The sequence below is a fragment of the Salmo salar genome, chromosome 26 (genome assembly GCF_965601325.2).
Source record: "Salmo salar chromosome 26, fSalSal1, whole genome shotgun sequence".
Lineage (NCBI taxonomy): Eukaryota > Metazoa > Chordata > Actinopteri > Salmoniformes > Salmonidae > Salmo > Salmo salar.
This window is the reverse complement of record NC_138316.1, coordinates 21,580,307-21,606,373: the sequence shown is the minus strand read 5'-3', so window position 1 is coordinate 21,606,373 and position 26,067 is coordinate 21,580,307. Positions and strand designations below refer to the sequence as shown.

Below are 26,067 nucleotides of genomic sequence, written 5' to 3'. Positions count from 1 at the left end.
TAGCCTTTTCTGGGTGTTTGGAGTCATACCTTGTGGGATTGGTAATAATCTGAGAAAGATTTAGGGAGTCCCATTGCTTTAGGACTTGGTCAGGTGGTTTAAGCATGTCCCAGTTTAGGTCACAGAGCAAGACAAATTCAGACTTAGTTTAAGGGGCCAGGAGAGAGCTTAGGGCAGGTAGGGTACAGGTCGGTGCTGATGGAGGACGATAGTACCTAGCAACAGTCAACAAAGAGCTATTTGAAAGTTTAATACTTAAAACCAGAAAATCAAATTGTTTGGGGACAGACTTGGTGGAGACAACCGAGCACTGAAGGTGATCCTTGGTAAAGATTGCACTCCCCCACCTTTGGAAGATCTGTCTTGCCGAAAAAGGTTATAACCAGAAAGGTTAACATCAGTATTAAAAACATTCTTCCTTAACCACGTCTCAGTAATGACCAACACATCTGGATTGGAGCTGTGAACCCACACTTTCAATTGATCCATTTTAGGTAATAAGCTTCTAGTGTTATCGACTTGGGGCTAGCCATTGTAAGTTCAGAGTCACTCGCCCCAACAGTGCCTGTGTGCTGGAGATGAGCAAAAGCTCGGGAGAGAGGAAGGGGGGGTGTGGTGGGGGTACCTGTACCAGATAGGGTGAGAAAACCAGGGCAGACAGTGAGCAGATCGCCAGCTGGAATCCAAGCAGCAGTGCAGCAGGCAACGGGAGTAGGTGTCACCATCCAATATACCATCCAAAGTGATACACCTTCCAAAGTGTAATTAATAACTTCACCATGTTCAAATGGATATTCACTGTCTGCTTTTTTACCAATAGGTGCCATTCTTTGTGAGGTATTGGAAACCTCCCTGGTCTTTGTGGTTGAATCTGTGTTTGAAATTCATTGCTCGACTGAGGGACCTTACAGATAATTGTGTGTGTGGGTTACAGAGACGAGGTAGTCATTCAAAAATCATGTTAAACTATATTATTGCACACAGAGTGAGTCCATGCAACTTATTATGTGGCTTGTTTTTACTCCTGAACTTATTTAGGCTTGCCATATCAAAGGGGTTGAATACTTATTGACTGAAGACATTTCAGCTTTTCATTTTATATTAATTATTTTTTTTAAATCCACTTTGACATTATGTGTAGGCCAGTGACACAAAATCTCAATTTAATTCATTTTAAATTCAGGCTGCAACACAACAAAATCTGGAAAAGACAAGGGGTGTGAATACTTTCTGAAGGCACTAAGATACTAAATACTATTTGCATATTAATATGTCTAATGGACATAAATTATTATGTACTTTTGTATTATTTATGTTTCCATCTGATACTGTTCCATACAGTTCACTCCAGCCTTTATGATGATGAACATGTGATTTGCAATTAAGCTCTACTAGCTGCCCCTGCATACACTACGTGGCCAAAAGTATGTGGACACCTGCTCGTCAAACATCTCATTCCAAAATCATGGGCAGTAATATGGAGTTTGTCTCCCCTTTGCTGCTATAACAGCCTCCACTCTTCTGGGAAGGCTTTCCAATGCATGTTGGACACTGCTTTGGGGACTTGCTTCCATTCAGCCACAAGTGCACTCGTGAGGTTGGGCACTGATGTTAGGCAATTAGGCCTGGCTCGCAGTTAGCGTTCCAATTCATCCCAAAGGTGTTCGATGGGATTTAGGTCAGGGCTCTGTGCAGTCCAGTCAAGTTTAGTCCGTCATTGTAAATAAGAATTTGTTCTTAACTGACTTTCCTAGTTAAATAAAGGTTAAATAAAAACTATTTAAAAAAAGTTATTTCACACCAATCTCGACAAACCATTTCTGTATGGACCTCGTTTTGTGCCCGGTGGCATTGTCATGCTGAAACATGAAAGGGCCTTCCCCAAACTGTTGCCACAAAGTTGGAAGCACAGAATCGTCTAGAATGTCATTGCATGCTGTTGCGTTAAGATTTCCCTTCACTGGAAGTAAGGGGCCTATCCCGAACCATGAAAAACAGCCCCAGACCATTATCCCTCCTCCACCAAACTTTACAGTTGGCACTATGCATAGGGGCAGGTAGCGTTTTCTTGGTGTCCATCAAACCAAGATTCGTCCGTTGGACTACCAGATGGTGAAGCGTGATTCATCACTCCAGAGAGCCCGTTTCCACTGCTCCAGTGTCCAATGGCGACGAGCTTTACACCACTCTAGCCGACGCTTGGCATTGCGCATGGTGATCTTTGCCTTGTGTGCGGCTGCTCGGCCATGGAAACCTATTTCATGAAGCTCCTGACGAACAGATCTTGTGCTGACGTTGCTTCCAGAGGCAGTTTGGAACTCGGTAGTGAGTGTTGCAACCGAGGACAAACAATTTTTACTCGCTATGAGCTTCAGCACTCGGCGGTCCCATTCTGTGAGCTTGGGTGGCCTACCACTTCATAATAACAGCAATTACAGTTGACTGGGGAAGCTCTAGTAGGGTAGAAATTTGATGAACTGACTTCCTATGACGGTGCCACGTTGAAAGTCATTCTACTGCCGATGTTTGTTTATGGACATTGCATGACTGTGTGCTCGATTTTATACGCCTGTCAGCAACGGGTACTTATCTGGTCGGCCGGACCTATCTGAATGAAATGCACATATATTTATTGATATATGCTTCATGCTTGTTAAAACACTATGATTGAAGTGTATATGTATTTAGGAAGGGTTGATTTATTGCTGGAATATGTTTATTGTGCATTTCATGCCTTTTTTAAAGTTAATTCTACAAGTGATTTCTGATTGGCTAAGAATGGTATGGTCCAGGTGAATGCCATGTTTGAAATGTATGTCTAGGCCAGAAAGAGGTACGGTGCCATGCTAGCAGTCTACAGGCATGATTGAGGCCTGGAACATTTTTTGAGCTCTATGTTTAAATTTACTTTCAGTTTTCCCCCAGTTTATGTTACCTGTCCAGTCTATGTCCTGTATGTTATTTTGTTGTACATACACGCACATAGTGTACAGTCTTCGATGCCATGATTTCACTTAAAAAGCCCTCATCACGGGCACTGCACTGGATCCATTTGCGTGCCTCCTCACTGAAGCCTCCACTGTAAGGGTGGCCTCCTTTACTCTCTTTTAAAGTTTAATTGGCGGCCATCTTGAAAAATCTGCCATCTTGAATTTTCAACTGGGTCCATTAGAAATAAAAAATACCCGTGTTAATGTCTGTTTTTATAGTTGTTACATGATTTAATAACCTACAATGCTCTCAAGGCTGACTACTATAGTTGCTTTATTGAATTATGGCGGCCATCTTGGATATTCATTGTATAGTTATTTTCGCTGTGTTAAAATTCTTCGTCTCAAAATTGTGAAAATAATTATGTAAAGGTTTCCAAACTTATAATACAGTGCATTCGGAAAGTAGTCAGACCCCTTGGCTTATTCCACATTTTGTTACGTTACAGCCTTATTCTACAATTAATTAAATAATTTTTTCCCTCATCAATCTACACACAATAATGACAAAGCAAAAACAGTTTTTTTGGCATTTTGCCTAATTTATAAAAAATAAACAACTGAAATATGACATATATTAGGACCCTTTACTCAGTACATTGTTGAAGCACCTTTAGCAGTAATTACAGCCTCGAGTCTTCTTGGGTATGACGCTACAAGCTTGGCACACCTGTATTTGGGGAGTTTCTTCTCTGCAGATCCTCTCATGCTCTGTCAGGTTGGATGGGGAGCGTCGCTTTTCAGGTCTCTCCAGAGATGTTCGATTGGGTTCAAATCCGAGCTCTGGCTGGGCCACTCGAGGACATTTAGAGATTTGTCCCAAAGCCACTCCTGCGTTGTCTTGGCTGTGTGCTTAGGGTCGTTGTCCTGTTGGAAGGTGAACCTTCGCCCCAGTCTGAGCTCCTGAGCCCTCTAGAGCAGGTTTTCAGTAAGGATCTCTCTGTACTTTGCTCCATTCACCTTTCCCTCGATCCTGACCAGTCTCTTAGTCCCTGCCGCAGAAAAACATATCCACAGCATGATGCTGCCACCACAATGCTTGGTGCCAGGTTTCCTCCAGACGTGACGCTTGGCTTTCAGGCTAAAGAGTTCAATCTTGGTTTCATCAGACCAGAGAATCTTGTTTCAAATCAAATCAAACTTTATTTGTCACATGCACCGAATACAACAGGTGTAGACCTTACCGTGAAATGCTTACAACCCCTTAACCAACTGTGCAGTTCAAGAAAGAGTTAATAAAATATTTACCAAATAAACTAAAGTAAAAACGAATTTAAAAAAAAGTAACACAATAAAATAACAATAATGAGGCTATACCGAGTCAATGTGCGGGAGTACAGGTTTGTCGAGGCAATTTGTACATGTAGGCAGGGGTGAGGTGACTATGCATAGATAATGGAGGGGGGGTCAATGTAAATAGTCCGGTTGGCTATTTTTTTAATTGTTCAGCAGTCTTATGGCTTGGGGGTAGAAGCTGTTAAGGAGCCTTTTGGTCCTAGACTTGGTGCTCTGGTACCGCTTGCTGTGCAGTAGCAGAGAGAACAGCCTATGACTTGGGTGACTGGAGTCTTTGACAATGTTTTGGGCTTTCCTCTGACACAGCCTAGTATATAGGTCCTGGATGGCAGGAAGCATGGCCCGAGCGATGTACTGGGTCGTATGCACTACCCTCTGTAGCGCCTTACGGTCAGATGCCGAGCAGTTGCCATACCAGGCAGTGGTGCAACCGGTCAAGATGCTCTCGATGGTGCAGCCATGCCAAATCTTTTCATATCTCCTGAGGGGGAAAAGTAGTTGTCGTGCCCTCTCCCCGACTGTCTTGGTGTGTTTGGACCATGATAGTTTGTTGGTGATTTGGACACCAAGGAACATGAAACTCTCAACCTGCTCCACTACAGCACCGTCTAAGTTATTAATGGGGGCCTGTTCGGCTCGCCTTTTCCTGTAGTCCACGATCCACTGTTCGGGCACCACACTCAGAGGTCTCTGACCTCCCTATAGGCTATCTCATCTTTGTCTGAGAGTCATTTAGGTGCCTTTTGGCAAACTCCAAGCGGGCTGTCATGTGCCTTTTACTGAGGAGTGGCTTCCGCCTGACCACTCTACCATAAAGGCCTGATTGGTGGAGTGCTGCAGAGATGGTTGTCCTTCTGGAAGGTTCTTCCATCTCCACAGAGGAACTCTGGAGCTCTGTCAAAGTGACCATCGGGGTCTTGGTCACCTCCCTGACCAAGGCCCTTCACCCCTGATTGCTCAGTTTCACCCCCGATTGCTCAGTTTGGTCTTGGTGGTTCCAAACTTATTCCATTTAAGAATGATGGAGGCCAGTGTGTTCTTGGGGACCTTCAATGCTGCAGACATTTTTTGGTACCCTTCCCCAGATCTGTGCCTCGTCACAATCCTGTCTCGGAGCTCTACGGACAATTCCTTCGACCTCATGGCTTGGTTTTTACTCTGACATGCCCTGTCAACTGTGGGAACTTATATAGACAGGTGTGTGCCTTTCCAAATCATGTCCAATCAATTGAATTTACCACAGGTGGACTCCAATCGAGTTGTAGAAACATCTCAAGGATGATCAATGGAAACAGGATGCACCTGAGCTCAATTTCGAGTCTCATAGCAAAGGGTCTGAATACTTATGTCAATTTGGTATTTCTGGGGGTTTTTTTTATACATTTGCAAACATTTCTGATCTCACTTTGTCATTATGGAATATTGTGTGTAATTTAATCCATTTTAGAATTAGGCTGTAACGTAACAAAATGTGGAAAAAGTCAAGGGGTCTGAATACTTTCCGAGTGTTGGTCATATGGCTTGTGCCATTAGATTAGTCATATTCCTGTCATGAAAGAACCAACCACGTTTCAGAGTGTATATTCAAGAATTTAGGACAAGTGATGTGCTTAGTAGGCCATAAAGCATAGGCTATAGGGAACTTTACGCATAGGCCTTTTGAGCGCATTGATCTGAACCAGTGTGAGTGAGCAAGGCCCGCACATCAAAGGGGATTACTCACCCCAAACCATTTTTTGTCACGTGCGCTTATAGAAAAGGGCGAGTAGTAAAGGAGTGGGTGTATAAATGCAAGGAAATTAAAAAGTCTTGTGGCTCCATGGAAACTGAAGTAGTGTCAATTAATGGAGCCCAATTGGAGCTCTTAAAAGCATTAAAAGCATGAATAAAAGACCCCTTATATGGGGTCAATAAGCGCACTAATGGCCATACTGTAATGCATGAGAGAGGCTTCATGGCAGTAGTTTACACTTTACAGTGACAGGAAGAGAAAAGCCACTTGATGGCTTCGACCCACACACCCTCACTCTGAGCTGGGCTGGGGCCTATACAATCACAACCCTTACTGCAAGGGGAGTGTAAGGCCTCCACTTACCAAGAGAAATGGAAATACAATCCAGCCATATAACAACACAATGAACACACACAACACAGGTTGGGGAAAGGAAGATGTGGAATTTACAGACACATCATCAAAGCTGCACATTCATCCATTTATCACACACTGACACTGAGTTATGACAGTAAATTGTCATGTGAGAAGGAGGAGCGAGACTGCAATAAAACTGAGAGGGGTATTTGCATCAGTTTCTCCAGTTTACAGCACAGAAAACATAAATACAGAAGACTGACCTCAGACCAGTCCCACCAGTACCATTCCTCATCTAATCATATACACAAACACTGAAGCAAATGAAAGACAGAATGTAAATACATGAAGACAGCATTGATGAAGAACACTTTAAAGAGAAAAAGGCATAGACCATCTGGAGTCAGCAATACATATACATTCTAGCATGATGTACATATATATTCAGTCCATAAAACCAGCCGTTTAACTGGGGGGCAGAATTAAATATTTTCAAGTAACGACAAAGATGGATATTCCAATCCAGACTAGGTGTCAGTGGTTAATTTGTTGTTGTTGTTGTTCATTGATGGAAAACACCTGCCATCCAGAGAGATTTGTGACCCCTCCATATCCTCACGCACCTTCACCTTTTCATCTGATTGGTCAGTCTTTGATTTGGCTGGAGACGCCCCCTCTCCTACTCACCCACTTTATGTTTATTACCATAGAAACTTTGTGATGCTGGACAGAACTCCTTCGTTAATCAATGACATAACAGGGGCACCTACTCCTTATTTACCAAACAAGCTCCTCTTGGTTAATCACATACTGGAAGGCACCTCATTAAGGACTAAAGCCCCCCCCGAGCATCGGCTTTTTAATTACTGCAGTTCGTGGCCTGACTTGATTACCAGTCTTTGCCATTGATGATTTCTATTCTATTTTATTTTATTCTATTCTATATTTATTCCTATTTGCATGTTTATTGTAGAGCGAACAGTACAGTGTCCCAGCTCCTCTCACAGTTCTCTTTCAGAAGGCTCTGCCTGTAGCAAGCATCTGGGGAGAAAACAGAATGGGCTCAGCAGAACAACTGCATCTCACAAACCTCTTCATGCGCCTCCCTTTCTTTAAACTCTCTCTCCCTCTCTTCCTGCATCTCCCCTACTTTCATCTTCCTTCATTTTCCTCTGTCTCTGTACTCCCTCACTCTCCTTCCGCTCTCCCTTCCTATGTCTCTTCACACTTCTCTCTCTCTTTTTCTACCTGCTTCCTTTAAATCTATTCTCTCTCTTAACTGAGCAAGTGTAGGAACAAGGATGGTTTGGCTGCATCTAGGGGAGGGTGACTGCCTGCTAAGGGAATTTTCGAATCCCAATGATAATAATTAACAATCAATAAGCCTTGACTAATCCCCAAGGTTTGTAAGACACTGGGTTAATAATAATTAGGCAAGGACTCAGCTTTCTGCAAAAGGTCTGTACAGTTTATTCAGAGAAAGTAAAAAAATAGGACTCAGTCCCGTTCTAAAGTCAAAAATTAGGACTCAGTCCTTTTATAATACACACACATATTCCTATCTTTAGACCACTCCCTTCTCAAACAACCAGTACTTTTCCACTCACCACAAAGAACCATAAAGTTTGCCACATTCTTCAAGGCTTTCACCTCCCCTCCCCCTTTATGACCCTCTTGGTTTGAAACCTCTCCAATGTTTTTCTTTTACCTAATCTACAACTTCACTCAGTTTACATCCCTACTAAAGAATATCACCTCAAAGTTTTACAATCCTAACCGATCTCCCCATATCCTGATTTTATCTTCCCATTATTCTTAAACATATCACCCTATTCTATAATTTCAGAGTGGAATAGTTAAGTCATTTTCCTAACACATACAAATTATTCTAACAATCCACCCTTTGACTAAATGTTACACTCTGATACTTCAATTTTTATTAAACAATAAAATCATACCAAATCAAACCATTAAATGTATATACATCATCTACTCATCAATGGCTGTTTACTACTACTACCAATCCTAACTCTTCTGTTCAGGATTATCATCATGATCTTCATTGAATAAACAGTCTCTAAACATTGAAAATCGTCTCATTAAGTTCTGGCTCCTCAGGATTGAATGTATCAGCGGTGTCCATCAGGTCTAGATCTGTATCTCGTTCATTCAATTGGTCAGACTCTGCGATGGGCCCGTACCTCACCATCTTTTGAGTCACTGCATTCTCCAACGCCTTACTCACCAAACCTCGGACACAGGGAATAAAACAACAACCACATAATACCAGCATACCCATACAAACAATAGCAGCCCCCACAATAGTAGCTACTATGGTTTTCCATTTGCCAAACATTTCATCAAACCATCCGATCACAGATGTATTAACCCCTAAGTTCTCAGCCCGTTCATCACTTAGTGCGGTCAACCCAGCCAAGGCTCTAGTTACAGTCCCCTCTGGTGATGTATTATTTGGAATAAAAGTACAGCAATGACCCCCCACCATTCTACAAACCCCGCCCTTCTCTGCCAATAACATATCGAGAGCCAACCTATTTTGCCAAGTCATGAGAGAGGTGGCGGATAATTGGTCAGAGATTCCCTTCACTGCATCTCTAGTCTGATTTACAAATCTTTGTTGATTATAATAGATATAGTTTATCCAATCCACATTCTTATTTATCGTAACCCACCAAAAAAAAGTAGTTGTGAACCCTTCACCTATTTGATTCAACGCCTTGTATTCATCTGGTACTCCTCTAGGGATCCCAATGGAATGGGGCTACCCTCATCTAGGACCAGACTTCTCTTATTTCTTACTATTTTACTCACCACTGGCCTTTGATGACTAATCCTCACTGATTGTACCAATAACACTGGGGCGCAAGTACCTACCCACCCTTTTGGTAACATCTGCCTTATGCGTCCTTGGTCGGAACATGCCCACCATACATCAGTTATAGGTGCTGTAAGGTTAAGAATCTTCTCCTGCACTTCTAAGTCTGTCACATTCACTACTGTCTTACCTCCATTAAAATCTCCCAAATCCCTACTGCCATTCCTGTGTCTATAACACTGATACTCTCCAGGAGTTAGAGTGAACTGAAGTGGATTGGCTGCACTCTTTAATCTGGCCAACCCCATTCCTGTACAGTTCACCTCCTCCTGATTAGATCCTAAGTCTAACACACAAGAGAGCATAGTCTGTGGCATTGGAGCCGTCAACATAGTTGGTCACCCAGTAGAGCATGCATAACAATTGGTTTGGCCCAGAGCCCTGGCCGTATAATTCATCCATCTTAACCAGATTTTCATCTGGTATTCCTTCTATCTCCCCTTGGTTCCTTTCTTGGAGAAGGAAGTCCTTCACATCAGGTAGACTAATGGATTTTCCACCTGAATTAGCAATTCCTAATAACGGATTTACTACGGTGTATTTTCCTGTAGTGTCTGTCAACTGAAATGATATGCAGGTATCCTTGCCATACTCATCAGCGCATGCCATATACTTAATTTGCATGTCATTCCTAGTCACATTTTGTATAGTTACATTTGTATAGTTATTCCGTTCAACACCCCACCGTGCACTCCATTTCCAGATATTAGTCTCATATTCCCTGCCCCATGTGTGTTTAAACACCTGTGACCAGGAACACATAGACCTAGTTGGTTGACACAGGTATAAGGGGGTGTTGTCGTCCGTTAGTCATATTTAGTACCCTCATCCTGAATCTCGCGTTTTGTTCTTCTCTAACCCCTATTTTATATGTTAGTCTTCCTTGCCTGTCCTTACTTTGAGTAGTTTGTCTTTTGCTTCTCAACCCTGGTAGAGATTCGGTACGATTTATGCCTACTGATGGTGGATCTGGATGTATCAAGAATATTATTAGTACTATGATGCAGTTTAGGGTCCCCCCCATATTCCCAAAAATCACCAACCCTCTCCTGCCTGCAGCCTATCTGCCCGGAACCACCCCATACTCACACTCTAGGAACACACACAGTGATGACAGGTCGGGTTAGGGAATCTTCGTTAAGGAGGTAACCCCCGAACCCTATTGGTACTCGGTTCTTCTCCTAACTCTGTGTGTGATCAGCAGTGCTTGTATGTGTTCCTACCTTCTTGCAGTGGGTAACGTAGACCCAAGTGGCTCTCTCAGCTATTCTAATGGCAAAGGCGGTAGTTAACAGAACCTGGTAGGGTCCTTCCCAACGGGGCTGTTTCCAGTCTTTTCTCCTCAGGGACTGGATCCACACCCAGTCTCCAGGCTATATTGCATGAATCACCTTCTCCTGTAATTCACCTGTTGGACACAAAATCTTGGACATGTGGATTTGGTTAACAAACAGTCTTCTCATGTGTTTTGCTAGTATATCTTCAACTTCTATGTCTATCTGTTGTGGTCTCTCTAACTCTGGCATTTCTATATGGTCTACCTGATTAGCTGAAATATAATCCATTGCTTAAAGAAATAGATCCTAGTAAACCAACTCTAGGGATAATATCTATCCTATTTTTTTAGCTACCATAATCATGTCCACCAAGTAAGTTGAGAGCGCTTCTACCCATTTACTATTCTTATCTATTATTGCTAAACACCCTTCTTTCCCTCACTCCGGAATAGGTTATAACATATATCAATGAAGTCCATTTCTAATTGTTGGAATGGATATTCTACCTGGGGGTTATTCTCCCAGTGGTGCTCTTCCTCTACCTTGATGATTATTCTATGCACATATAACACATCTTGTACAAAAATATTTTAAAGTCATTTTTAATTCCGTATGCTACAAAGTGTTTCCTAATTATTTCCATCATCCCCCCGTTGATACATGGCTCTGCCCATGTATCAACATAGCTGCATACCTAAACAGAGACTTTGGTAATATAGGTAAATTACCCTGATACCAAATACCATCTTTATTTACCACACCTAATTTTTTTCCCATTTAGAAATTTCCTTTACTGGTGCTCTAGACTGACTATCTTTTAGTAGGGTTTTATCTATGCTCACTTCCTCTTTCAAATATTGCCGTGTGGGAGTCTGTGGTTTAAGGCCTGCCTTCTTCGCTTCTTCATCTGCCTTTCTGTTGCCATTGCTAATTTCATTCGTTCCCTTAGAGTGAGCTTCACACTTACAAATTGCTATCTTTTCTGGCAGCTGTACAGCATCTAATAAGTTCAAAATCACCTGAGCATGTGTAATAGGTTTACCAGAAGTGGTTACCATTCCTCTTGTGGAAGAATTCCCAACTGGGGCTGCTCTCTTTGCCAAAACCTTGGAGAATTGCACTATGCATCACTTTCTCTAATTACACCCCCCTCTGCCAAGTCTTCAAAGGTGGGAGTAATCTCTTTTATGGCCTCGGCTTTCTGTGGGAGTGACAACCACATTCAACAGAATCATTCAACAGGTTATCTAGACATAACCTGGAGTTCAGGATTGGAATACATGCCTGCTCTCCTGACATCCCCTGTTTCATAACCAATGGAGCAGACAGTCTTTCCACTGTCGGATGTCCGGAAGCTGAACAACCAAAATCTTTTCCTCATTTGTTCTACCTCCTTCAGGCTTAAAATATATCCTAAATACTTAAAATAAGTATAGCATTATTAAACTCATTCTTGCTAACTCAATAACCTTGTTCAACAACAAAATATAATAATACTTATTATATCAATTTCACAGCCTTATTGTGTTCAATTTCTTACACTGCCTTCTCATGTGTTAAATTACAAATATGTCTAAGAACTTTAAACTCCATCATAATTATCAATTACACAAATTACCTTAAAATCAGTATCACAAATGACCTTAAATTCACTATCCAAATGGCCCTCCCATGAGGCTGATCAGACCACAAAGGAACACCATGATAGAGGTCAAGAGTCATACCACCCCTTCACAGAAGTGTTTCCTACTATCTTAGACAAATTAAAGTTTACTTAAAACTCAGAAAATAAAACTTCTAAAATTCCATGTGTGTATACCCCTTTAAGATATCGTGGCTCTAGGAAACTTTCCTAAGAGAGACAATGAAGCACTCATTTTCCTAGAGAAAAAAACCTCTTGGTCAACATTTCATTATACTACACCAATTCAGAAACCCAAACGTTGACTATAAACAAAACTTAATAATAATTCCACTGTAACCCCCTTAAATCATGAATCATTTGTATTAAACTTCCTCAATGGTTATGTGTACTTAATTGAACATGCGCTACCCTTGGATACAACATTTAACTTCAAATCTATGAAATTTCCCTACTTAACCTACTCCTTGACTAGTTTAGCCCAAGCTTGCTTTATAACCTTAAAACCCCTTCAGTCTGTCTTCAAACAGGCTCTCAAAGTGTTTGATAGGAATACTCTGCCATTAGACACACACAACTGTGATTGATGTGCACTGTCCCTGTAAAATAAAATGAACTCAACCTGAGGTCAGTGGTTGGCAATTCAACACTTCACAGTCTGTGTCCTCTGAATCCTCACTGTCATTCCCCTCATCTAGTCATGCCTGTTCTTCCTCATCCTCGGACTCCTCTCGCTCTCTCATTCGCCTACGTTCCCTCTTCTGTCTATCCCTAAACTGTCTCTGTCTACTGTTCCTTGGTGGGGCCTTACAATCCTCTGCCATTTGGCCTGTTTTATTGCAGTTGTAGCACTTTCTCTCCTTGGGTTCTATCCACTTTCTACTCCCCCTGTTTCCCCCTTTTTAAAATCATTCCTGCTCTTTCCTGCAATTTCCCCAAGAGTGGCGATCAAATTTTCTGCTCCTGTCTGTTCTTTCTTACTTTTCTTTTCCTTGCCATTATGCTCATGGTGTATAGCATACCTCTTTACTTCGGCCAATGTGGCTGTTCCCCACCCTATCAGAGTCTCTTTTATGATTTGGCAAATTTCAGGCTTCATACCACTCAAGAAGGCTATTTTTAACTGTTGGTGGTAAGGTCCGTCGTCTCCCTGTCTAGGATCTACCAGTCCACTATTAGCATTGAACACGTCTCAGTCTCTCTAAATACTGGCTAACAGTTTCCCCATCCCCTTGGTTACACTCCTGTATCTTTGAAAAGTCTGCATGTCTATGGTAATTGTCCCTAAGATTATTACAGAGCTGTGTCAATTTGTCTGCATAATCCCCATCTCCTGCCCATGGTAAAACCGGTTCTCCTCCTTGCCCTGGAACCCAGGCTCCCCTCACTGCTGCCCAGTCTTTCCCCACTATCTGTCGGACAGCCCTTTCCAATTCTCCTGTATTTAGTTTAAAACTCTCGGTCAGTCCCTCCATATCTCTCCTAAACCCTTCTATTCCTGTTTTTGGATGTACTATTCCCTCAACTGCTCTTGCTACATCTCTCTGAGTCCAGGATCGATACACTTATAAGGTATCCGATTGATCAGCTTCGCCTGCCCTAGGATTAGGAAACTCTATGAGAGGACTCTGATCCTCCTCCCAATCTGATTGAACCTCCCACAGCCCTGGCTTATTATACGGTGCTAGTCGCTTTTTAAGGTTAGACTCTCTTGGTTCTGGCTCTTCTTTCCTCTCCCTGGCTATGGCTTGCTCTCTCTAATCCTACTTGGCTCTCCCTTCTTTTCACTTTCCATTTTATTATTACCTTCTACTCTATTCTGGGCCTCTGACAGCCACACCCTGGCTGTATCCAAAACTTCTGCTTGTTGTCCCTGGATGTTATTACCACAGGTTTCATGCATCTGTTTTATTATAACCTCCAGCTTGTCCACATCTAGACGCCCCATAAACCCGTATTTCTTTCTCCATTTCGGACCATTATACACATTCCTCTTATCATCAGACTGCATATAGCTCTCGTTCCCGGTTAATTCCTGGTCCTCCTTTGAGGATTTACCATCCATGTTTATTAAATTACTGTTATGCTTATTCTCACAATATGTGTGTACTTACTCAATTACTACATTTATTTTCTAATATGCATTTTCACTTTCTATGGGTGTAACCTCCTTCCTCCTATTTGGAATAATCAGACCTATTTTGCGCGCCTCCGGTAGATCTCGATTATCCCCTCTAAAATGTATTTCGACAGGCGATCTGTATTCATACAAATTATGTCCCTGACCTACTTTCTAATAATTTTGTATTATTATATTTCGCCTTCTATATTACGTTTTCCGTCTAATATATTATTGACCAGTTATCGTTTAGGTCTCAATATTAGCTCCAATTCTCACAATCTATGTGTGTGCTCTACTGTTATCATATTACGTTTTCCGGCTACTGTACTTCAACCAGTTTTACTGTTAGGTCTTACTGTTAGATACTGTACTTCAACCAGTTTTACTGTTAGGTCTTACTGTTAGATACTGTACTTCAACCAGTTTTACTTTTAGGTCTTACTGTTAGATACTGTACTTCAACCAGTTTTACTTTTAGGTCTTACTGTTAGATACTGTACTTCAACCAGTTTTACTTTTAGGTCTTACTGTTAGATACTGTACTTCAACCAGTTTTACTGTTAGGTCTTACTGTTAGATACTGTACTTCAACCAGTTTTACTTTTAGGTCTTACTGTTAGATACTGTACTTCAACCAGTTTTACTTTTAGGTCTTACTGTTAGATACTGTACTTCAACCAGTTTTACTTTTAGGTCTTACTGTTAGATACTGTACTTCAACCAGTTTTACTGTTAGGTCTTACTGTTAGATACTGTACTTCAACCAGTTTTACTTTTAGGTCTTACTGTTAGATACTGTACTTCAACCAGTTTTACTGTTAGGTCTTACTGTTAGATACTGTACTTCAACCAGTTTTACTGTTAGGTCTTACTGTTAGATACTGTACTTCAACCAGTTTTACTTTTAGGTCTTACTGTTAGATACTGTACTTCAACCAGTTTTACTGTTAGGTCTTACTGTTAGATACTGTACTGCAACCAGTTTTACTGTTAGGTCTTACTGTTAGATACTGTACTTCAACCAGTTTTACTTTTAGGTCTTACTGTTAGATACTGTACTTCAACCAGTTTTACTTTTAGGTCTTACTGCAACCAGTTTTACTTTTAGGTCTTACTGCAACCAGTTTTACTTTTATGTCTTACTGCAACCAGTTTTACTTTTAGGTCTTACTTTTAGGTCTTACTGCAACCAGTTTTACTTTTAGGTCTTACTGTTCGAAATTTCTTACTTAGATCTGTGACCCAGTGACCCAACACTAACATAGATACTTTTGTAATTAGACTTTCTCTATGTTAGATTATATGGATGGTTATTCCAGATACCATTCAATCCCGTTTGATTTAAGAATCAAGCCCTTTCCCACTCTATTTTGACTAATGCAAAGTCCATTTTTTAAGCGATTTAATATATATATATTTTTTTACTTAACCCCCAAACAAATGAATAAAGATTACTGACCTTTTCTTTGCAGCTGAGGTATAATTTTGGTTAGGTCTCGTCACCGTTTACTGTTGTTTTCCAGTTCACCACCGGCCTGAAATGAACCCTCGATTATTAGAGGGCAGGACTTTGTTTTTTACGGATGATTCATCCGCCCGTGCACGGTTTTCAGTGTCCCCTGGAACGACAGTCAACAAGTATATGAGATCTGCTCGAAGGACCAATTGTTAAGGGAATTTTCAAATCCCAATGATAATAATTAACAATCAATAAGCCTTGACTAATCCCCAAGGTTTGTAAGACACTGGGTTAATAATAATTAGGCAAGGACTCAGCTTTCTGCGAAAGGTCTGTAGTTTATTCAGAGAACGTTCTAAAGTAAAAAATTAGGACTCAGTCCTTTTATAATACACACACATATTCCTATCTTTAGACCACTCCCTTCTCAAACAACCAGTGCTTTTCCACTCACCACAAAGAACCATAAAGTTTGCCACATTCTTCAAGGCTTTCACCTCCCCTCCCCCTTTATGACCCTCTTGGTTTGAAACCTCTCCAATGTTTTTCTTTTACCTAATCTACAACTTCACTCAGTTTACATCCCTACTAAAGAATATCACCTCAAAGTTTTACAATCCTAACCGATCTCCCCATATCCTGATTTTATCTTCCCATTATTCTTAAACATATCACCCTATTCTATAATTTTAGAGTGGAACAGTTAAGTCATTTTCCTAACACATACAAATTATTCTAACACTGCCTCTCTGTCCTGTTAATGTGTTGCTGTGTGTGTGTGTGTTTCAAGTTTAGCGTTTTATTAGTCGTATGTACAGGATACACATGGTATACACCGTTCAACAAAATGCTTACTTGCAGGTTCCTTCTTGACGATGCAACAACAATAAGAAAGAATAAAATAGAAGAATATGAACATAAAGTAATTGGCTCAGTAGAACAGAATAAACTTTTCAGCGTAAGTATAATACAGTAAGGCACAATTTATATATGTACACATGTGCGTATCAGGGAAGGGGGGATTGGGGGGCAAGTTTTTAAATTGTGCATTATTAACAATGGTAATTAAGAGTCTGGTAGCAGCAGTTGTGATATGTGTATCATGAACGAGCATATGTGTGTGTGTGTGTGTGTGTGTGTGTGTGTGTGTGTGTGTGTGTGTGTGTGTGTGTGTGTTTGTACAGATTGGGATTGAACAGAGCAGTGACAGAGGAACAAATTGGGAGCACTGAAAAGGGATTACACCCAATCACCTGATCAATCTCTATGTCTCTCAACAATTTAAGCCTATCATAACTCATTGTCATCTATCTCGCTTACCCACAAACACTCTCTATTTCACTCTCTGTGACATAAATTAATCTATAGTATATTACACAGACAGAAGTTAATCAGTAAACTCACACGGTCAAATGGACATTGCTTTTCCATGTTCAGTTGATGCCTTTGAAACTCTCCAAGCTATTGTTAGTGTGTCTGCGTGCCTGTGTGCATGCATGTGCACGTTTGTGTGATTCAAACTGTGATTTATTCAGCAAAGGCAATGTGTGGGTAATGACCTAATACCAGGTCAGTGCTTAAACTGTGAGAATGTGTGTGTGACCCTGTAGAACATTAGCCATCCATCATAAGGTTCACCATTTAGCCTCATCCACACAGCAAGATTCTGATAAACCAGACATAGAAAAAGACAAACACTATTCTCTGTTCTGCTGTTGCCTCAACACTCTCTCACCCGCACATTCTGATCTGAGTGAACCTGCAGAGGGGTGGCTTGTTACCCTCTCCTTTTCTGTTCATCCAGACATCTGCTCAGTCCTTCATTAGTAGTCGCTGGCATGTGAATTTTGCCAGGGGAGATGCTCGTTGTTCAAATATTACATAAAGCTGCCGATTCAGCTACTCCCCCCCCTCCAAACCCCATCTCTACCCTCATTCACAGATGGTGAGTGGATTTGGTTAATCGAAGCAAAAGCAGGGATTCTACTTGGAATCATTCAGTGGTTCCATTAAAATGATTCATTAGATCGCACTACACTCACTGAAGCCCTCCACTCCACAGCTATGGAAATCAACAGAGATGAGTTTGTAGTGGGGGAGGAGGGGGGGGGGGGGGGTGAGAAAGAGAAGGGGGAACAGACAGAGCGTGAGATAGAGGAAGAATGTGAAAATGACAAACTGAATGTGTTCAACATTATCAACCTATAACATGTACATTGTACTGTATAAACAACGCTCAGGGCTGTAGCTCAGAAGTTTGATTTATTGTGCTTTTGGATGGTTTTATAAAAACAAATTCAGAGCATAACAAAGAGAAAGAGGAACCATCTCCCAGTATTTTTCTTTATCCTGATTTCAGCAGCTTGTGTTCATTACAGAGCACCCCTGGGAGTTCTCACTCGCTTTGGTAAACCTTTGAAAACCCTCTTCCCGCAGTAGACATAAAGATTGTCCTGACAGCTTCTGCTAATGAAGACTTTTCTTGGTTTTCACAAATGGCTGTGTTCCAGGCTATTTGTTGTGAATATCTTGAAAAGAAATAATCAAACTCTCCTCCGTTTCTGTTCACTAAAGAAGACTAAAGTAAGGCAAAACGAGGTAAGAATTCAGTGAAGTCAATATTTTTTTATTGAGGGAACACCACCTGCACCAAAAAAATATAATCGCTTGAAATATTCAACAGCACATACATTTAAAAAATGTAATGTTTTGTTTGCCTTTGAAAAACTATGTACAAAACCAATACAAAAGTATATGTATAAAACAGATTTCGTGGACACATTGGCTTGCACAACATGTTCCCAAAACCCAAAGCACAACATTTCGGTCCAACCATTTTCTTCAATAAAGTATCTGACCACATAGGCTACCTGGTCTACTGGATGCAGGCTAGACAGATATGAGACATTTCAAGGCCAGCTGTGCGGTGGACATTATCAGATCCTACATATTCAGGTATTCATTTTTAGTTTAACACCAGGTGTAAATGGGGTCTAAGTATAGATGCCGTAGAGGCAAGACTACATTTTCTTCAAACCCCTGCAGAGTGAAACAGCGTATGCACTGCTAGCCTTCACAGCAGTCCCCAGGTAAAAACACAGTCACACAATCTACTGTATTTAGTCACTTCTGGTTAGACAGTGTCAGGAAAATGACACAAAAAAGGCTTTTTAAGTCCTAACAAACTGCATGATAATGTTTTTATTTTATAGTGAAACTAATATGAAAAGTATTTTTTACTTCAAATAACTTGAATCAGCAATACATGAGTTATTGTGCTGTCCTAAAAATACATTAGATCAGAGACCCAGGGAAATGTGACCAAATGTTGTCCTGATTTGAACAGATTAACTGTTGACAATCATGAAAAAAAATAATCACAGCACCAATCAAAAGATATCAAATAGATTTACTTCACCGCATTGCTTGTCTCTAATTTTCATCAAAGCAGGGACCAAATGTGCCCTTATTAAATAATGAAAGTTGCAAGGTCCAAAAACAACCCCATCCCACTTCTGTGATACAGATCTGAAGGGACCAGATGGGATTAAGTTTAGGGGGAGCTTCCATCCATCCACATCTGTCAACACTGATGGGGTAGGGGCTAGATAAATTAGCTAGTCAGTGCTTGTTTTCAGGCCAGGTTATGGTACAATCCACCCGAGACACCCAGAGCCCCTCTGTTGACCCCAGCTAAGCCTCATGGTCCACAGGAACTCTGTCAGCTCTCCTTTGAGCAGCTCCTCCATGGGAACAAACTGCAGTACCTGTCTCTGGCCTCCAGGAGGCAGACTGTCAGTGTCCTCCTCCCCCCCTGGCCAGGCAGCCCATATGCTCCTGTAGGTCACCGAGGTGGGGAAGGAGTCGAGCGGCAGCCTCTGGCCAGAACCCCACACATACCACCACCGCCCCCGCAGCACCTGGAGAAGGACACCTGAAGGTGATGGAGCGGAAGGACAGGTGGAGGCAAAGGATGGTTGCCGCGGTTACGCAAGTAAAGGCGGAGAGGATGGGCAGGAGGAGGGCGTCGCCAGGTCCCATGCGGTGCAGGGAGAGCAGGACGCAGGCCAGCAGGTCTCTCTGATACTGCGGCTCCCCGTCATGCAGAGTGGTGCGGGCCGTAGGTGGTAACGAGGGCTCCGAACGGAACTCCAGCGTCAACCCCACAGCCTGCTCCTCACAATCCCCCCACCACGACGCTCTGCCAAAGACTAGGCACTTTCTGTTTCCCTTGCCATTGCAGGGAGTGTTGTCACATAGGGCTGCCACCTCTGAGAGGATGGAGGTGTTACAAACCATTGGGCAGGAGCTACAGGGAGGGACCAGAGTCCAGGCAGCTGACCTGTCCATGCCTGAGCCTAGGGCAGCCTGCTCCAATGCTTCATTGAGGTGGTTCAACAGACCCCCATCACAGAATGGTGAGTTCCTGACTACAGGGAGGGCTGCCCCCACTATCACAAACCAGGTGTCCATATGATATTCTGCCAGCGGCCCTGCCAGCACACAGCATGCCCCCGGGGCCGTGCCCTTCCACCCAGGCAGCGTAGCGGCCCTTCCCAACACGCTCCTTCCAGCCCAGGGCCTGCAGCTCCCTCCGCTGGTTAAAGGAGCCCATCTGATTCTTCTTGCCCAGGGGCCTCCGACCCGTAACGCTGCAACACATTGGGGCCACTGTGCTACGAGACAACCAGCGAGCCCGTGGCAGAGAACTCACCTACGCACAGGAATAGGAAGAACAGCTCAAGCCTGGCTTGAAATTTTTATGCAGAAGTTTGTATTAAACAATTCACTGATACTAAATGACAGATCCACCAAAAATAAATCCAGGATGTGGCCATCAGTCACTGAATATCTCATATTATACTCATCAAATTATTCTGAAATTGTAGATCATTATTATCCTAGCACTTTATAATGTCTAACTAATGGTCAAAGGCCATCAGCAAACTTTTATCACGCTATAGGCTTCGCTATCTACTTTAATTAACTTTGCACATTTGCCACTCTTACCTGGAAGCGCTGAGGTACTCCTGAGCAGTGCAGTCCCTGATGTTTTCCAGTCGTTGCCTCTGTTTCTCATTCAGGCCCTCAAACAATTTCAGGTTTTCCCCAATCATCCCTGTCTGTAGGGCATGGAAGTAGGAGCACGCCTGCTCATGTTGCGCCAGGAACGACTGTGGGAGGAGCTGGCTGGGGAATAGGGCCTCCCAGACAGCCAGGTCTGGCCCGAAGTGACGGATCAGCTTGGACAGCAGGGACCTCACAGCCTTCCTACCATCGTAGTGAAGACAGACGACGTACACCTCAGAGTTCCCTGCTTTGCTGGTGGCCGGTTTGAAGACGCTGACGGAGCGGAAGCAGCAGTTTAACAGGTAGAGCAGGCAGACGGAGGAGTGCTCGTACAGAGTGAACATCTTCAGTACAAACGAGCCGCCTGGGCCCAGAAGGAAGAGTGCGGCCGCAGCCTCGCAAGTAGTGCAGCGATGACACCAGGGCCTCCTGCTCATCGGGGTTCCCCTGGCAGTCAAAGCTCCCGTCCGCCGTCACCACGTCAATACGGCGCATGTTACCCACAAAGCCCTTTAGATCCAGCAGGTGCCTCTGGCTCATGATGTCTCCTGTGTTGTCCGAGCCAAAGAACCACCAGGGCAGCGTGTTGGCAATGAGGCGGTTGTCTGTGATGGTGGTGCCCCCTCCGTTGGCCTCGTGATAGGGGTTGAGTGTGTTGGCTGCCCAACTCCAGTCACAGTAGCGCGTGTGCTGGCTGGTTTTAAGGTAGTGGTTCAGAGCGGCAACGAAAGCCCCTGGAGCCTCACAGATGAACAGTTTCGCACAGTACCAATGACCTTCCCGGCACGGTTGGTGGAATTGGTATGTTGGTGCCAGACTTCCAGATCCTTATCGCTAAGTCGGTTCTTCACCTCATTTAGTGACGTCTTCAGGGTCTGCAGGAGGACGTGGTCCTGGGCCGGGTGTCTCAGTGCTTCGCTGGGATCAGGGATACACCACTCCCCATTGGCCGGTTTGACGTATGTCCTGACTTTATTGAAGAGTTCTCTGACCTCCGCAACCACTTCCGGATCAAAGGCTTCCACATCGGTGGGCTGCTGCCTGCCAGCTTTCCTCCTCGCTCCACGGCCCCAACTCTTCCTCTCCACTGGACGCCCTGCAGCAAATAAAACAATGTGATTTGATGACATCTACAACACTATGCAATGCCTGCATACGTGCCCTGCATAATGTAGACTATATCAGGCAAATGTATTTTATTTACACCCGTATTTGTTGACCTTTTAGTTTATATGCATTGATGCCCGGTCCCAGCTCTGCGTAACTACTGCCGTCACTCTATATATGCATGGGCAGTGGTTGATTACTGATTCGTATGTCCAGCTACATTGTTGTTAATGTGATTTAACTATGATGGAATAGTAGGCCATGCCTTATGTTAAATGAGCATTTGGCAGCGTACATTAATCATTTTCTGGGGCGGCAGGTAGCCTAGTGGTTAGAGTGTTGGGCCAGTAACAGAAAGGTTGGTGGATCAAATCCCCGAGCTGACAAGGTACAAATCTGTTGTTCTGCCCCTGAATAAGGCAGTTAACCCACTGTTCCTAGGCAGTCACTGTAAATAAGAATTTGTTCTTAACTGCCCTGCCTAGTTAAAGTTTTTTTTAAAATCTCAAGCAACAGGGTGTGTTTGTAAATTCAATCTGGAGTGCCAGAACACGCTCTGAGCGTTTGTAAATTAAGAGTGTTTCACTCTTGTAGCGGTCAGAGCGCACACTGGACGCTCCGGCCAAAGAGTAGAGTTGATCTGAGCGTTCTGACCTCACAACCGCAGTCAATCACCCAAGTGAGCTGGCTAACGTTGGCTAGCTACTTCCAGACACAAATGAGAGAACACCTCACTGGTTAGGCTGTTTTCATATTATTCAGAGCTTTGGTGACTAACTGTGCTGCTGGCAACAATTTAATCACGTTTTTTTGCCGACGTTTGACACCGGCCATATTCAACGGGTGTTGAGCGTTCGTAACTTCATCACTTATTCTGCGCTCTGGCACACTCCGACGAGAGTGCTCTGAAATCGGAGTAATTAGATCGCCAGAGCGAATTTACGAACGCACCCACAGCAAGCAGGCAGGTCAGCTTGCTACAGCTGACTGACTAGCTAGCTAACCTCCTACTAAATAAAGCTAGCTAAACGTTAGGCATTTCATACAATGTGCCTAAAGGCGAAACAAGTAAGCGAAATCATTTATTTAATTGCTGGCTTTAATACATATTTAAGGGATACATAACTTAGCACGTTGTTTAAATGGTCACACACCCCTTGTGGTGACACATCACACGGGCCAGGACATGATTCTGTGAGTTGCTAACAGCACATGTGTGTCCCTCTCCTTGCAGGTGCACCGGCATAGTACAGGTTGCTAAACAGGAAACTACGGGTCGCCTTTTAGGCCTTAACGAATTTCGTTATCTAGCTACGCTAGTTTCTCTAGCGTCAAGGAACATCTCCACCTCTGAATAATATTAACTAGCTACTATACCTTGATTGTTTACTGTACAAACACTTCCATAACAGGCACACGATTACAACGCTTACGGTCGTTACCTTTAGTTTGTAACTTTAACACGTTTACCGCCGGTAATAATACTAACTTTGTTCCATGGTCGTTAACTACACAACTCTGATTCCTACCTAGCAAATGTTAAATCAGCTAACATCCTCTTTGGCTCAGCACAGCTGCCTTCTCAGCAGACACTTCACTGCAGCTGTGTGTGGTTTGTTCCGAGAGTGAGACATATGTACCCCCCGGAATACATTATTATTTTTTGTATTTTTTTTCCAGTCTTATTCTTCTTTGGTGAGGTTTAACGGCGGTTGGCATCCAATATGTTGCATTACCGCCCCCAATGAACTATAGCTCCATTACACTTTAGGACACGAGATTGAAAGGGGAATGAGAAAAAAAATAAAAACGTATTTTTTATTACCCCATCAACTAACTTCATACTCATTTAAACCCATCACCTTATTCCACTACTTTAATTCTCTCTGATCCTACTTGAGGCCAACAGCCTGGGAAGATGGGACACCGCCCCTCAACACAAATCAAATCAAATGTATTTATATAGCCCTTCTTACATCAGCTGATATCTCAAAGTGCTGTACAGAAACCCAGCCTAAAACCCCAAACAGCAAGCAATGCAGGTGTAGAAGCACGGTGGCTAGGAAAAACTCCCTAGAAAGGCCAAAACCTAGGAAGAAACCTAGAGAGGAACCAGGCTATGAGGGGTGGCCAGTCCTCTTCTGGCTGTGCCGGGTGGAGATTATAACAGCACATGGCCAAGATGTTCAAATGTTCATAAATGACCAGCATGGTCAAATAATAATAATCATAGTAGTTGTCGAGGGTGCAACAAGTCAGTAACACAAGAGTAAGTGTCAGTTGGCTTTTTCATAGCCGATCTTTGGGAGTATCTCTACCGCTCCTGCTGTCTCTAGAGAGTTGAAAACAGCAGGTCTGGGACAGGTAGCACGTCCGGTGAATAGGTCAGGGTTCCAGCAGGTCTGGGACAACAGGTCTGGGACAGGTAGCACGTCCGGTGAACAGGTCAGGGTTCCATAGCTGCAGGCAGAACAGTTGGAACTGGAGCAGCAGCACGGCCAGGTGAACTGGGGACAGCAAGGAGTCATCAAGACAGGTAGTCCTGAGGCATGGTCCTAGGGCTCAGGTCCTCCGAGAGAAAGAAAGAAAGAAAGAAAGAAAGAAAGAAAGAAAGAAAGAAAGAAAGAAAGAAAAGAAAGAAAGAGAATTAGAGAGAGCATATTTAAATTCACACAGGACACCGGATAAGACAAGAGAAATACTCCAGATGTGACAGACTGACCCTAGCCCCCCGACACATAAACTACTGCAGCATAAATACTGGAGGCTGAGACAGGAGGGGTCAGGAGACACTGTGGCCCCATCCGATGAAACCCCCGGACAGGGCCAAACAGGTAGGATATAACCCCACCCACTTTGCCAAAGCACAGCCTCCACCCCACTGGAGGGATATCTCCAACCACCAACATACCATCCCGGGACAAGGCCGAGTATAGCCCACAAAGATCTCCGCCACGGCACAGCCCAAGGGGGGGCGCCAACCCAGACAGGAAGACCACGTCAGTGACTCAACCCACTCAAGTGACGCACCCCTCCCAGGGACAGCATGGAAGAACACCAGTAAGCCAGTGACTCAGCCCCCGTAATAGGGGTAGAGGCAGAGAATCCGAGTGGAAAGAGGGGAAACCGGCCAGGCAGAGACAGCAAGAGCGGTTCGTTGCTCCAGCCTTTCCGTTCACCTTCACACCCCTGGGCCAGACTACACTTAATCATAGGACCTACTGAAGAGATATGTCTTCAGTAAAGACTTAAAAGGTTGAGACTGAGTCTGCGTCTCTCACATGGGTAGGCAGACTATTCCATAAAAATGAAGCTCTATAGGAGAAAGCCCTGCCTCCAGCTGTTTGCTTATAAATTCTAGGAACAATTAGGAGGCCCACGTCTTGTGACCGTAGCGTACGTGTAGGTATGTACGGCAGGACCAAATCGGAAAGATAGGTAGGAGCAAGCCCATGTAATGCTTTGTAGGTTAGCAGTAAAACCTTGAAACACACCCTGTAACTCTTCTGAAGTTAAATCTCATATACCCAAATACTTCTCTGCAGTTGCCACCACAAACTATATTTTCTGTGATTTACTTCCCATTTCTGCAGTACAGTTGATAACCATTACTATGAATGCTAAGAAGCTAACCTTACTGAAGTAAAACATACTGATTGGCCTATCCCTCTGTACTGGCACAAATCTACTACTCACTGGGATCCTCTCATGATCCCTCACCCTTGACACATCCTCCTCCACTTTCTTCACTGCCTCAGCATATGACACCTTCTGCACTACTTAGACCCTGGCCACCTCCACCTGCCTCTCTAGCACCGGAGACTCCCGATCCCCAGCAACATGAGCACCCCTACAGTTGACAAACAACTTTATCCACCAAATCTTCACAATCCTCTGTCACATGAATCTCCCTCTTACACACTGGGGCAACATGACCATAAGCGTTGCTCCTGAAACAGCGCAGTAGATTCTGCACAAAAGCTCTAACAGGATAACTGATATAGCCTAACATGACTTTGTCTGGTAGAGACTGACTCAAAAGGTCTGACAATGACTCCTCTGTTTCACCATGCTCCCCACTGGGTCTGCGTGGCACCAAACAGCAGGCATCACAAACAC

General features: G+C 43.3%; 1 protein-coding gene and 1 long non-coding RNA gene across 2 annotated transcripts; both read right to left on the bottom strand.

Moving 5' to 3' along the window:
* Positions 1–7,821: 7,821 nt before the first annotated feature.
* On the bottom strand, positions 7,822–16,496 carry LOC106587407 (uncharacterized). The gene is made up of 2 exons (XR_001324440.3): positions 15,772–16,496; positions 7,822–10,679 (listed from the first exon to the last, which is right to left on the bottom strand). It is a non-coding gene; the product is annotated as an uncharacterized LOC106587407 (long non-coding RNA).
* Positions 16,497–18,376: 1,880 nt separating this feature from the next.
* On the bottom strand, positions 18,377–21,971 carry LOC106587360 (cap-specific mRNA (nucleoside-2'-O-)-methyltransferase 2-like). The gene is given in 4 exon segments (XM_045709124.2): positions 18,377–20,485; positions 20,782–21,242; positions 21,244–21,599; positions 21,602–21,971. Coding segments are annotated over 4 exon segments (1,191 nt in total). The 3' UTR covers positions 18,377–20,481.
* Positions 21,972–26,067: the final 4,096 nt, after the last annotated feature.